We start from the raw sequence: 14434 nt of genomic DNA on the forward strand, positions 1-14434 counted from the left end.
TTTTTTAAATATCCAATTGTATATTGTTCACAGGAGATAGAATGAAACAAAATGACACAGAAATATTGAAAATAAGGGAATAAAGACCCATCAGGCAAATATGATAATTAAAAAAACAGCAAGAACAGCAAAAATAGCAATGTTAATATTAGCTAAAGTAGGGTTAGAGACAAAATGTGTTAAATGGTACAAGAAAGATACTATTTGTTTAAATTGGTAAAGGCACAATTAGCCAAGAAGGAAGATACAGCTGTCACTGGATTTTTCATACAGAACACCATAATAGTGAAATGCAAAGCAAAAAGTATTTGAAATACAAGAATATGACAAAAGACAAAATCATGGTGGGAAACAGATATTACTCATACTGACAGGACCAAAGAGCCAAATGAGGTAAGGTCATAAAAGATATGAATGTTATAAATACGGTGTTGGATTTAATAGATTAGTGTAGAACTTTGTGTACCTCCAAATAGACTATACATTGTTTTCAAAGGCTGTAGAACACTTACAAAAATTGATCATGTACTCGGTCACAAAGAAAACGGTATTAAATTCCAAGGAGTAAAGTAATATCAGCCAGACATATTGGAAGATAGCAGAATAGGAAGCTCTAGGAATCCATCCCTCCACCTAAACAATTATTGAACTAGTAGGAATAGTCTGAAGTAATTTGGGAACTCTGGAGTCTAGTCAGATACTTGCAGAATTCAGGGGAGAGCTTGATAACAAGGCTTGTTAAGATTTGGCAAATTTCTTGAAATGTTGGCCTTTCACATAGCAGTTGCTGTCCCCCAGCCCTGAGGCAAGCAGATAAGGGAACAGCTCCTGTACAGCTTCCAGGAACCTTAGTGAGTAGTACGGACATTGTCCTCCAAATATCATGATTGTGTAGTTTGATGGCTGACTGATGTTTTTGGTGATTGAGAGGCTGGCACAGATTAGCCATTGTTTCAATCCCTACAGGCTGAAGCAATTTACAGGAGATTTAAAGAGACAGTTTGGGTTATTTGTTTTGTTTTTGCTTCCTTTCTCCATCTGGGAAAACAGACTTAAAGGAAATCTCTGTCAAGTTACTAACTGACCACAGAGATAACAGAACAGAAACTTCAGTGACCATGCACAAGTAACACACTTTGCAAAAATAGTGTGCAAATGTCACAAACAGATGGTGCCAACCCTCCACAAGCAAGATTCATCAATCCCAGAGGAGAGGGAGAATTATATCTACAGTTACCATAATAGTAATGTGCAAAATGTCCAGTTCTCAGAAAACTGTACAAAATATACAAATAAAGATGAAGGTATAGCCTAATCACAGGGAAAAAAGGATTTGACAGAAACCAACCCAGGGGAAGCCCAGGCATTGGAATAACCAAAACATTAAGTCAACTACCTTTAATATGTTCAATGAGCTTAAAGGAATCATGGACAAAGAATTAGAGGAAATCAGGAAAACAATTTACAGAAAAAAATAATATCAATACAGAGACAGAAATTACAAAAAGGAACCAAAGAGAAACTCTGAAACTGAAAACTACAATAACTAAAATGAAAAAAATCACTTTTTAACCTTTTTTAAAAAGGTCAACAGCAGACTTGAGGAGGCAGGAGAAAAGATCAACAAATTTTAAGATGAGACTATTGAAGTTCCCCATTCTAAAAAGGAGAAAAGGAAATGAAAATGAACAGCCTGAGGGACCTGCAGGAATCATCAAACATACACATTATGGATGTCCCAGAAGGAGAAAGAAAGCAAAAAAATTATTTTAAGAAATATGGCTAAAATCTTCCCAAATCTTGGGAAATACATGAATATATATGTCAAAGAAGCTCAATGAATTTCAAGCAGGATAAATTCAAAGTTCTACACCAAGGCATATTATTGTCAAATTGTTGAAACCCAAAGACAAAGAAAGAATTTTTAAAGCAGTAAGAGAGAAGTAACTGATCATGTACAAGGAAGCCTTAATAAAATGAACAGCTTATTGCTCCTCAGAAACTATTCAGGTCTAAAGGCACTGGGATGATATATCTAAAATTCTGAAAGAAAAAAAAAATGTCAACCAAGAATTCTACATCTGGCATGATTTTCCTTTATGGATAAAAGAGAAATGAAGACATTTCTAGGTAAAAGCTAAAGGCATTTATTACCTACCTGACCTAGAAGAAAAGCTAAAAGGAGATCCTCGGGCTGAAATGAAAGGAAACTAGAGAATAACTTGAAGCCATAAGAAAAAATAAACTGGAAAACATAGCTACACAGGTAATACAAAAGCCAGTAATATTAGTTATTGTAAAGATATAGTATGTTACTTCTCTTGTTCCTATCTGGCCTAATAGGCAAACACATAAAACATAATTGGAAATCTATGTTAATGGGCTACAATACATAAAGATGTAATCTATGACAATAACAATATAAAGGGGAGGGATGGAGCTGTACAGGATCAGAGTTTTTGCATAATATTGAAACTAAGTTTGTATTATTCAAACTAGGTTATAAATTTAATATGTTACACTAAGGTAACACCTAAGAAGAAAAAATATGCAAAAAATGAAAAAAGAGGATCAAAATGGCACACTACCAATAAAGGCAATAATGGAGGAACTGAAGAAAAAAAGAGACGTAAAGAAAAAAATAGCCAGATCTTTATAGGGAGAGAGAGAGAGAGAGGAAAACATGGAGAAGACCCAGAGAAGGCCATGTAAAGGAGGCAGAGAGGAGAGCTATGATGCCACGAACCAAGGAATGCTAAGGGTTGCCAGCAACCACAGAGAGAAGGAAGGAAGAGTCATCTCTAGAGCCTTTAAAGGGAGAATGGTTCTGCTGACATCTTGATTTTGGACTTGTAGTCTCCAAAACTAATGAGAAATCAGGAAAACAATTCCATTCACAATTGCATCAAAAAGACTAAAATACCTAGGAAGAAACCTAACCAAGGAAGTGAAAGACCTATACTCTGAAAACTACAAGACACTCATGAGAGAAATTAAAGAAGATACCAATAAATGGAAACACATCCCATGCTCATGAATAGGAAGAATTAATATTGTCAAAATGGCCATCCTGCCTAAAGCAATCTACAGATTCAGTGCAATCCCTATTAAAATACCAACAGCATTCTTCAATGAACTAGAGCAAATAGTTCTAAAATTCATATGGAACCATGAAAGACCTCGAATAGCCAAAGCAATCCTGAGAAGGAAGAATAAAGTAGGGGGGATTATGCTCCCCAACTTAAGCTCTACTACAAAGCCACAGTAATCAAGACAATTTGGTACTGGCACAGGAATAGACCCATAGACCAATGGAACAGACTAGAGAACCCAGATATAAATGCAAGCATATATGGTCAATTAATATACGATAAAGGAGCCATGGATATACAATGGGGAAATGACAGCCTCTTCAACAACTGGTGTTGACAAAACTGGACAGCTACATGCAAGAGAATGAAACTGCATCATTGTCTAACCCCATAAAAAAGTAGACTCAAAATGGATCAAAGACCAGAATGTAAGTCATGAAACCATAAAACTCTTAGAAAAAAACATAGGCAAAAATCTATTGAATATAAACATGAGCAACTTTTTGCAGAATGCATCTCCTCAGGCAAGGGAAACAAAATAAAAAATGAACAAATGGGACTACATCATGCTTAAAAGCTTCTGCACAGCAAAGGACACCATCAGCAGAACAAAAAGGCATCCTACAGTATGGGAGAATATATTTGTAAATGACATATCCAACAAGGTGTTAACATCCAAAATATGTAAAGAACTTACATGCCTCAACACTCAAAAAGCAAATAACCCGATTAAAAAATGGGCAGAGGATATGAACAGACAATTCTCCAAAGAAGAAATTCAGATGGCCAACAGGCACATGAAAAGATGTTCCGCATCACTAATTTATCAGGGAAATGCAAATTAAAACCACAAATGAGGTATCACCTCACACCAGTTAGGATGGCCAACATAGAAAAGACTAGGAACAACAAATGCTGGCTAGGATGTGGAGAAAGGGAACCCTCCTACACTGCTGGTGGGAATGTAAACTAGTTCAACCATTGTGGAAAGCAATATGGAGTTTCCTCAAAAAACTAAAAATAGAAGTACCATTTGTCCCAGGAATTCCACTCCTAGGAATTTACCCAAAGAATGCAGGATCCTAGTTTCAAAAAGACATATGCACCCCTATGTTTATCACAGCACTATTTACAATAGCCAAGAAATGGAAGCAATCTAAGTGTCCATCAGTAGATGAATGGATAAAGAAGATGTGGTACATATACAGAATGTAATACTATTCAGCCATAAGAAGAAAACAAATCCTACCATTTGCAACAACATGGATGGAGCTAGAGGCTATTATGCTCAGTGAAATAAGCCAGGTGGAGAAAGACAAGTACCAAATGATTTCACTCATCTGTGGAGTATAAGAACAAAGTAAAAACTGAAGGAACCAAACAGCAGCAGACTCTCAGAACTCAAGAGTGGACTAACAGTTACCAAACAGAAAGGGACTGTGGAGGATGGGTGGGAAGGGAGGGATAAGGGGGAAAATGGGGTATTACAATTAGCACACATAATGTAGGGGGTTGGGGACATTGGGAAGGCAGTATATAAAGAGAAGACCAGTAATGATTCTATAGCATCTTACTACACTGATGTACAGTGACTGTAATGGGGTATGTAGTGGGGACTTGATAATGGGGGGAATCTAGTAACGACAGTGTTGCTCATGTGATTTTATATTAATGATACCAAAAAAAAGAACAAGAAAGAAAATAAGTACATATATACATGAGCCCATATTGATACAAATAAATGATTGAATAAATAAGAAAACAAATAGCTAAATGACAGAAGCAAATCCCTCTTTATCAGTGCTCACATTAAATGAAAATGGTTTAAATTCTCCTAGTAAGAGTCAGAGCTTGGCAGATTGGATTTAAAAAACAGGATCAGGATCTGTCTATATGCTGTCTATAAGAAACTTACCTTAAATATAAGGAAACAAAGTTGAAAGTAAAAGGACTGAAAAAGATATTTCATGCAAATAGTAACTAAAAACAGAGCTGGGGTGACTATATTATTGTCAGATAAAATAGGCTTTAAGTCAAAAAAGGTTACACAAAACAAAAAAGGACATTACATATTGGTAAAAGTTTTGACCAAGCAAGAACATATAATAATTGTAAATATGTATTCACCTAACAACAGATCCCTAAAATATATGAAGCAAAAATTGGCAGAATTGAAGGGAGAAATAGACAGCTCTACAATAAATTGGAGAGTTCAATACTCCACTTCTTTTTATCAAATGTACATCACAGTGGTCCAACAGTTCCCCTTCCCCTTCCCCCACTTCCACCCACTCCCCACCCCCTAGGTAACCACTAGTCACTTCTCAGTGTCTGTGAGCCTACTGCTGTTTTGTTCCTTCTGTTTTACTTTGTTTTAATATTCCAAAAATAAGTGAAATCATATGGTATGTGTCTTTCTCCACCTGGCTTATTTCACTGAGCATAATACTCACTAGATCCATCCATGTTGCTGCAAATGGGAGGATTTCTTTTCTTTTTATGGCTGAATAATATTCCATTGTGTATATGTACCACCTCTTCTTTATCCATTCATCTATTGATGGACATTTAGGTTGCTTCCATATCTTGGCTGTTGTAAACAGTGAGGCAATAAACATAGGGGTGCATATATATTTTGAATAAGGGATTTTGTTTTCTTTGGGCAAATTCCTAGGAGTGGAATTCCTGTGTCAAATGGTATTTCTATTTTTAGCTTTTTGAGGAAACCCCATACATAATGTTTTCTTACACAGGAAAGGACCAAAAAATGCACTCAGCATGAAATAAAAGTTTGATTGGACATCATAAAGATTAAATGTTCATTTAAGAAAATGAAAGGCAAGCCCTAGAGTGTGGAGAAAACATTGGCAATACATATATCTGACAAAGGATTTGTATCCAGAATATATAAACAACATTTACAACTCAAAATAAGAAAACAACCTAACAACAAAATGGCGAAAAGATTTGAACAGACACTTCAGAAAGATAGATATATGAACAGCCATTAACTAAAAGCTGCCCAAATCATTAGGCATCAGGGAAATGCAAATAAAAACCACAGAGACATACCACTATACCCACTAGAATTGCTTAAATTAAACAGAAAATACTAAGTGATGGTGAAGAGGTAGAGCTACCAAGACTCTCATATATTAGAGTATAAAAGGCACAACCACTTTGGTATACTATTTGGTAGTTTCTTTCTTTATTTATTTAGTTTTTTATTTAGTTTTTTATTAAGGTATGATTGATAGACACTCTTATGAAGGTTTCACATGAAAAAACAATGTGGTTACTGCTTTTACCCATATTATCAAGTCCCCACCCATACCCCAATGCAGTCACTGTCCATCAGTGCAGCAAGATGGCATGGATCCACTATGGCACAGATCCACTATGTGCCTTCTCTGTGCTACACTGTTCTCCCCATGATTATTTGGTAGTTTCTAACAATGTTAAATATACAAAGTTAAACATACACCTACCCAATGTCCCAACAATTCCACTCCTACATATTCCTCAAGAGAAATGAAAATATATGTCCACAAAGAGACTTATACAGAACTATTCATAGCAGCTTTATCCACAATAGCTCCAAACCAGAAACAAATTGCTATATATCCTTGCCCTTGAATACTATTGAGCAATAAAAAGGAATGAACTACTGTTATACCCAACAACATGAATAAATCTCAGAAACAGTATGCTGAGCAAAAGAAGTGGATACAAGAAAGTACATGCTGTATGATTCCATTTGTATGAAATGCTAGAAAGTTATACTTCATCTTTAGTGACAGAATGCAGAACAGTGTCCCTCTGGGGTGAGGGATGGTAGGGATTGACTGCCAAACAAGGGAACTGTTTGGGTGATGGGAACATATGTCTTCATTGGGGTAGTAATTCCATGGTGCAAACATTTGTCAAAAGTCATCAAACTATAAACTGAAAATGAGCTTATTTAGTGGCATATAAATTATACCTCTATAAATTTAACAAAAAAAACAATTCGGCAATAAAAAGGGATGAAGTACTGATACATGTTACATGTATGAAACTGAAAAACTTTATGCTTAAAAGAAAGCCAGATACAAAATGATGATATATGTGCTGTGTGATCCCATTTATGAGAAATGGTCAGGAAAGATAACTTTATAGAGACATAAGTCTCTGTGGTTGCCTGGGGATTGGGTACAGGGGAATGACTGCAACTGAGCATGGGAGGTCTTTTGGAGGTAATGGAAATGTTCTGAAATTGGATTGTGATGATAGTAGTGCAACATTATAAATTTACAAAATGTAATTTAATTGTATACTTAGAATGAGTGAACTTATGGTATGTTAATTATATCTTGATAAAGCTGTTTAAGGAAGATAATTGAGTATGTAAGCCAGCAATCACACTCCTTGATATTTATTCAAATGAGTTTGAAAGTTATATCCACACAAAAACTTGCATTTGGATGTTTACAGTGCTGTATTCATAAATACCAAATCTTGGAAGCAACCAAGATGTCTTTCAGTAGGTGAATGGATAAATAAATTGTGGTACCTCCAGACAATGGAATATTATTCAGCATTAAAAAGAAATTAGCTGAGCCAAGCGCTTGGTTCCCACAGGCTGCAGACCTGGTGACCCTGGGGGAATCTCAGAGTCAGGAAAATCTCTCCAACATCTCTTTCTCAACTGCAGAGGTTGTACAAGGTAAACTTTGTATTTCCAAATGGGGACAAGTAAGATGGTGACTATACAAGAACATCTGGAATCTTTGAGAGAAATGGAATAGGTATTCATACCACTCCTAATGGGATTATCTACACAGAAAGCTGGAAAGATGACAAGATGAATGGTTTTAGAAGACTTGAACATTTTTCAGGGGCAGTGTACGAAGGACACTTTAAGGACAATATGTTTCATGGATTGGGGACATACACCTTCCCAACTGGAGCAAAGTACACTGGAAATTTCAATGAAAATAGGGTGGAAGGCAAAGGGCAATATACAGATATCCAGGGACTAGAATGGTGTGTAACTTTCATTTCATAGCTGCTCCAGGCCTGAGACTAAAGTTCCATATGTAGCTACTCTAAATTAAAGTTTTAATGTTGTAAGCTTCCAGTTGTAAGGAAAACTATTAAATTTGTCATTTCAAGTAACTTCAAACACTACCTCTATTTTATAATTTTGCCAATAAAACCACCACTTTTCCCTTTTGGGACTTCATTTTCTTCATTTTCTAATTAGTTTAAAATAAATTAAGTGACCCATTTGAGTGTTTCTTCATTTTAATACAACAGAACTATCCAAATCTTGGCAAAGTCAATTTCCAATCCTGTGCCTGAGCTTTGTCATCTTTAAAAAGTATATCTATGTGTTAAAGGAAACTATCAAGAAAATGAAAAGATGATCCACAAAATGGGAGAAAATATTTGCAAATCATATTTCTGATAAAGGTTCCATTTACAGGATATATAGGGAACATATATATAAACTTATATAAATAAAAAGACAACAATTAATGGACAAAGGATTTGAATAGAAATTTTCAAAGAATATAAATGAATATCTAACAAGTAAATGAAAAGATTCTCAACATCATTACTCTTTAGGTAAATAGGAATTAAACCCACATTAAGATACCAATTCACAATCAGTAGGATGGCTATATTAAAAAAGACAGTAAGAAAGGTTGGCAAAAATGTGGAAAAATTGTAAACTTCAAATATTTCTGGTGGGAATGTAAAATGGTACAGCCACTGGGGAAAACAGTTTCTCAAAAAGTTAAATGTATAGTTACTGTATGACCTAGCAATTCCTAAGTATGTACCAAGGAGAACTGACTTGAACAGGAATGTTCATATCATAGCAGCATTATTCATAACAGCCCACATTGGAAACAACCTAAACAACTGATAAATGGAAAAACAAAATGTGGCATATCCATACAATGGAATATCATTCAGCCATAAAAAGGAATGAAGTACTGATACATGCTACATGAATGAACCTTGGAAACACTGTACTAAGTGAAAGAAGCCAGTCACAAGGAGCCACATATTGTATGACCTTTATATCAAACATTCAAAATAGGCAAATCCATTGAGATAATAAATTAGTGGTTGCCAGGAGAGTGAGAAATTGGGAGGCATGGGGTTTCTTTTTGGGGTAATAGAAATATTCTCGAGTTAGTGGTGATTACATCACCTTGTGAATACTAAAAACCACTGAATTGTTCACATTAAAAGGGCACATTTTATGTAAAGTGAATTATATCTCAATTTTTGAAAGTAGATGTGTGTTCTTACATATTCTATGCCTAAAAATTACCTTTTAGATAAAATAATTAAAAAATCACCAGGACAGTACATGACAGTTGCATGTTAAAAATTACAATATAGACCTAAGTATTTTTGCTGAAACTATATTTCCCAAGTTGACAAAAATGGTTTAAGCAATAGAAAACTTCTGTGTCGTACTTCTTCATTCAAAATCTTGTGAAAAACTGTATTTCTAATATAGTCATTGTCAGAAATTATTTTTATTTTTTGTTTACTGATACAAATCTGTGTTGAAATGTCTTAAAATATTGAAATAAAATGGCATTTTTGTTGGTTTCTCATATAAAAAAAGAAATTAGCTATCAAACCATAAAAAGACATGGATAAAAAAAAGAAAATAAACAAAATGAAAAAACAAAAGAGAGAAAAAAAGACATGGATGAACATCAAATGCACACTACTAAATGAAAGAAGCCAATCTGAAAAGGCTACATATTGTAATTCAAACTATATGACATTCTGGAAAAGAGAAAACTTTGGAGAGTGGTTGCCAGGGACTGAGGGGAATGAACAGGCTAGCCATAGAGGATTTTTAGGGCAGTAAACCATTCTGTGCACTATTGTAATAGTGAATACATATCATTGTACATGTGTCAGAACTCATAGAATGTACACCAGGAGTGAACCCTAATGTAAATTATGGACTTTGGGTAATGATCATGTGTCAGTGTAGGTTCCTTGATCGTAACAAATGTAACACTCTGGTGTGGCATGTTGATCATCAGGGAGGCTGTGCATGTGTAGGGGCAGGGAGTATACAGGAATTTTCTGTATTTTCAGCTCAATTTTGCTGTGAACCTAATACTTCTCTTAAAAATAAACTATTTTTGAGAAGAAGAAATGAGCTATCAAGCTATGGAAAGACACAGGAGACCTCAAATGCATATAATTAAGTGAAATAAGCCAGTCTTGAAGGTTCCATATTGCATGAATCCAACTATATGACATTCTGAAAAAGGCAAAACTATGAAGACAATAAAAAATTCAGTGGCTGTCAGGGGTTGGGGTGGGAGTCGGGGATGAACAGGTGGAAAACAGGATTTTTAGGGCAATGAAACTATTCTGTATGATACAATAATGGCAGATATATTTGTTAAAACCCATAGAATGTACAACACCAAGAGTGAACCCTAATGTGAACTATGGACTTTGCTTGATAATAATGTCAATGTAGGTTCCTTGATTGTAACAAATGTGCCATTCTGGTGGTGTGGGATGTTGTGATAGTGCGGGAGGCTGTGCCTTGTTGGGTATATGGGAACTCTCTGTCCTTGTACTTTTTCTACTCTATTTTGCCTTGAACCTAAAACTGCCCTAAAAAACAATCTATTAAAAATGAACTACTTAAACAAAAATAACAACAATGTATTGTGGGGTAAAATAAAATGTGTAATGGCATAAAGTCCAGGAAGAGAGAAATGGAAGTATATTAACATAGGGTTTTTATACTCTTCGTGAAGTGGCATAATAACACTTGAAGGTAGACTCTGTTAAGTTAGGGATGTACATTATAAACCTTTGAGCAACCACCAAAATAAAAAAACAAAGAGGTATAGCTAATAAGCTAACAAAGGAGATAAGATGGAATAAAAATCATATTAATTCAAAAGACAGAAAAAGAGGGAAAAGATAACAGAGGAGATGGGACAAAGAGAAAACAAATAGCAAGCTGACAGACTCAAATCTAACCATATCAACAATCACGTTAAATGTACCACAACGAGATATCACCTTGCACCAGTTAGAATGGCCGCTATCCAAAAGACAAGAAATAACAGGTGTGGGAGAGGATGTGGAGAAATAGGAACCTTCCTACACTGTTGGTGGGAATGTACATTGGTGCAGTAGCTTGCCAATGGGTTTCAGCCCGGGAAAGTTTGCTATGGATTCAGTGTGACCAAAGAAATTGACTGCAAAACACTCTTTGGGGTGAAAGGGTTTATTACCCGGCTTGTTCTCCGGTGGTAGGTTGAGCACTAGTGTCTCTGCCTCTGCCCAGAGCAATGGGCCGAGCCCTTTATATAGCTCATTGCCTAAAGGTGTGGAAGTGGCAGCCAAGCAACAGGCCAGTTACATCATCAGGTGGTTTAAGTTCAGTGAGGATCCTGGCCATAGGAACCCCAACTTCCCCACACTCCACACCTCCAGATTCTCGCCTTACAATCTACACACTTCCAATCTTCCGCAATGGTCCCTGTGCAAGAAAGCTGGAGCACTGTAACCATATTCCACAATAGCAACAGAGGATAACAACAACTTAAGAGATAATAAAAGTTAAGATACAGCAAGATTGTGATACAAAAATTATAATAATCCTCAAGCCAGAGGAGGTTCCAGTCCACAAAGACTTTAGGGGCAATAAGAAACATGTTTTAATGTCACCAACATACATAGGTAAATCTTGTCCATCAGGTAGGATGCATGAAAGAGAGTGGTCCTGTAATAGGACTGTAGCAGGAAGGGGGTCCCTTCCAGGTCTAGTATACCAGACTTTTAGCCTTTCCCCACGGGGGTTACTGAAGGGTCTATATATAGTGCTACTGAAGGTGCATGCACTGGCCATAATGATAAAACAAAACTTCCTGGTAAGATGCTCCTACCTTCTGGCCGTTCAGGATATACTACTGTGACCTTTGGCAGCCACTCTGCTGTTACTCCAGGAATACACAAGAGGCCAGCTTCCAGGCCTTGTCCCCAAGGTGCCAGGAGTGCCAGCCATTGTTGTTTCATGTGTTGAAAGGTCGAAGGCTACGTCCACTCAATGGAGTCTCCGGAGTTCAGCACAGTTGGTGCTGGCAGCAAGAGGTTATTCTGGTAGCCAAACATCGGCTTCAATGATTCTTCCTTGTTTTGTACTTGCAGTTGTATAGGGGAGGCAGCCATATGTGTTAACATGTCTATGGGGCTCAGAGCTCCCTTTCGGGGTCTCTCATTCAAACACCATAGCACGGTCCATAAGCGGACTGACCATCCTCACAGACTATTGGTATCTGACTTTAGTCCGGATTTTAACAAGCCATTGTGCCTCTCTATCATGCCTGCTGCAGTAGGATTATATGGCACATGAAACTTCCACTTGATTCCCAGCTGTCGTACCCATTCTTGCAGTGTATGTCCAGTAAAATGGGTGCCCTAATCACTCTCAATCACCTGTGGTCGGCCATAGGCAGCAAAGTGATGCTCCAGGCGTCTTTTGGTCGCCTGCTGGTCTGCACAACAGGTAGGAAAAGCAACCAGAAGTCCGGTAGCTGTGTCCACACAAGTCGTCACGTACCGATATCCTTCTGACACAGAAGCCCAATATAGTCTATCTGCCACCTGACAAGGGGTATAGTCTCCTTAGCTATTCTCCCATATTGCTGTGGAACTCAGTGTAAGTCCTTTTTGGAGCACACGACACACTCCTGCTGGGCTCTACTAACTTCTTCGAAGGTCAAAGGCAAGCTCGACCGACGGGCTACAGCCCACATTGTCTTTTGCCCTGCATGCAGCAAACGTTGATGTAGCCATAGGGCTACATCAGAGGCAGGCTTTCCTTCTAACTAATGTATCTGGGCCAATTTATCTGCCTCATCATTTCCTGGGGATACCAGTGGCAAATGACCTGTCACATGGTATACTGTAATTATTTTAGTCTGACCACAGGCCCATGGGTCTTGCCACAATTCTTGCCCCCAAAGGGGTCGGTGACCAACCAGCCCGTTGGCATAGTACCAGGTTGGTAGCCACAGGGTCAAGCCCCGATAGACAACCCAGCTGTCAGTGCAGAGAACTATAGGGAAGGGCTCCTTGCTGATCACAAGCCACACAGCCTGCAATTCTGCCCATTGGATGCTCTTCCCCTCACCATTTTCCATCCACATTGTCTCAGTCTTGGGATGGAAAGCTACGGCCCTCCATTTTGGGGCTGCCTATGGCTGGAGCCATCTGTGTACCATGTGTCTTCGAGTATAGGGGCTCTTACCTCCCGATAGGGACTCTCTGCTGCTAATGGTTCAAAAGCAAGTTCTTCCTGCTTTTCACTAGTATATGTCACCTGCCCCAACAAGCATTGGAGTTCTTCACTCAAGGGGCTACTAGAGAGGGCACTATGCTGCTGTAGGTATGCACCCCACTTGGCTAGTGTGGGTGTTTGTGCCACACCACTCCTTGGCTTTTGGGTCCAGTCTTGTACCCACCCCAAGATGGGATAGGTGGTTATTACCTTTATTGGGGCCATTCCAGTGTTGGGTTCTGTAGCCAGCAAGGTGTGATACATGGCAGCCAGTCATTTTTCTATCAAAGTGTATCGTACCTCTGCCCCTTTCCAGAGTTGTGACCAGAATCCAATGGGTTGGTGAGTTCGTTCAAGCCACTGCCAGAGACCCCAGCCATAACTGTCTTCAGTGACATGAACATCCAGCTCACAGGGCATTGATGGGTCTATCACACTCAAGGCCTGTACGGCCTTGACTGCCCGTTTTGCTGTAGTAAAGGCAGATGCACATGTCTCATCCCAGTCCCACCTGATACCCTTTCATACCAACTGGTATAAGGGCTTCAGAATTTGTGCCAAGTGCGGTATAAATATTCTCCAGGAGCCTAGAAGACCCAGAAACTCCTGTAGCAATGCTACAGTTGTGGGCATAGGAAAGGCCTGGACTTTGTCTATAACTGCTTCTGGTATAACCTTGGTCTTACCTGACCAGAAGACCTCCAAGAATTTAACAGACAAACCAGGTCCCTGAGCCTTGGTGCTGTTCACAGCCCATCCTTTCTCCTGTAAATGTTGCAGCAGTCTAGGTGCTGCACCTTCTAGATCTGAAACAGAATCAGACGTGAGCATGATATCATCAATATAATGGTACAGCTGCACCGTTGGCGGTTTCTCCCATGTAGCCACGTCCTGGGCTACAAGTACATGACAGATGGTAGGGCTGTGGAGGTATCCCTGTGGGAGGATGGTGAAAGTCCACTGCTGTCCTTCCCATGTGAAGGCAAACTTCCTGACTTTCCTGCTCAAT

General features: G+C 38.1%; 1 protein-coding gene across 1 annotated transcript; it reads left to right on the forward strand.

The window, feature by feature from the left end:
- Positions 1–7637: 7637 nt before the first annotated feature.
- Positions 7638–12660, forward strand: LOC130681919 (uncharacterized; the record flags this gene model as incomplete). The annotated part of the gene is given in 3 exon segments (XM_057495766.1): positions 7638–7790; positions 7792–8119; positions 8122–12660. Coding segments are annotated over 3 exon segments (534 nt in total), but the record flags the coding sequence as incomplete, so codon positions are not given.
- Between the last annotated feature and the right edge of the window lie 1774 nt (positions 12661–14434).

Source organism: Manis pentadactyla, chromosome X, assembly GCF_030020395.1.
Source record: "Manis pentadactyla isolate mManPen7 chromosome X, mManPen7.hap1, whole genome shotgun sequence".
Lineage (NCBI taxonomy): Eukaryota > Metazoa > Chordata > Mammalia > Pholidota > Manidae > Manis > Manis pentadactyla.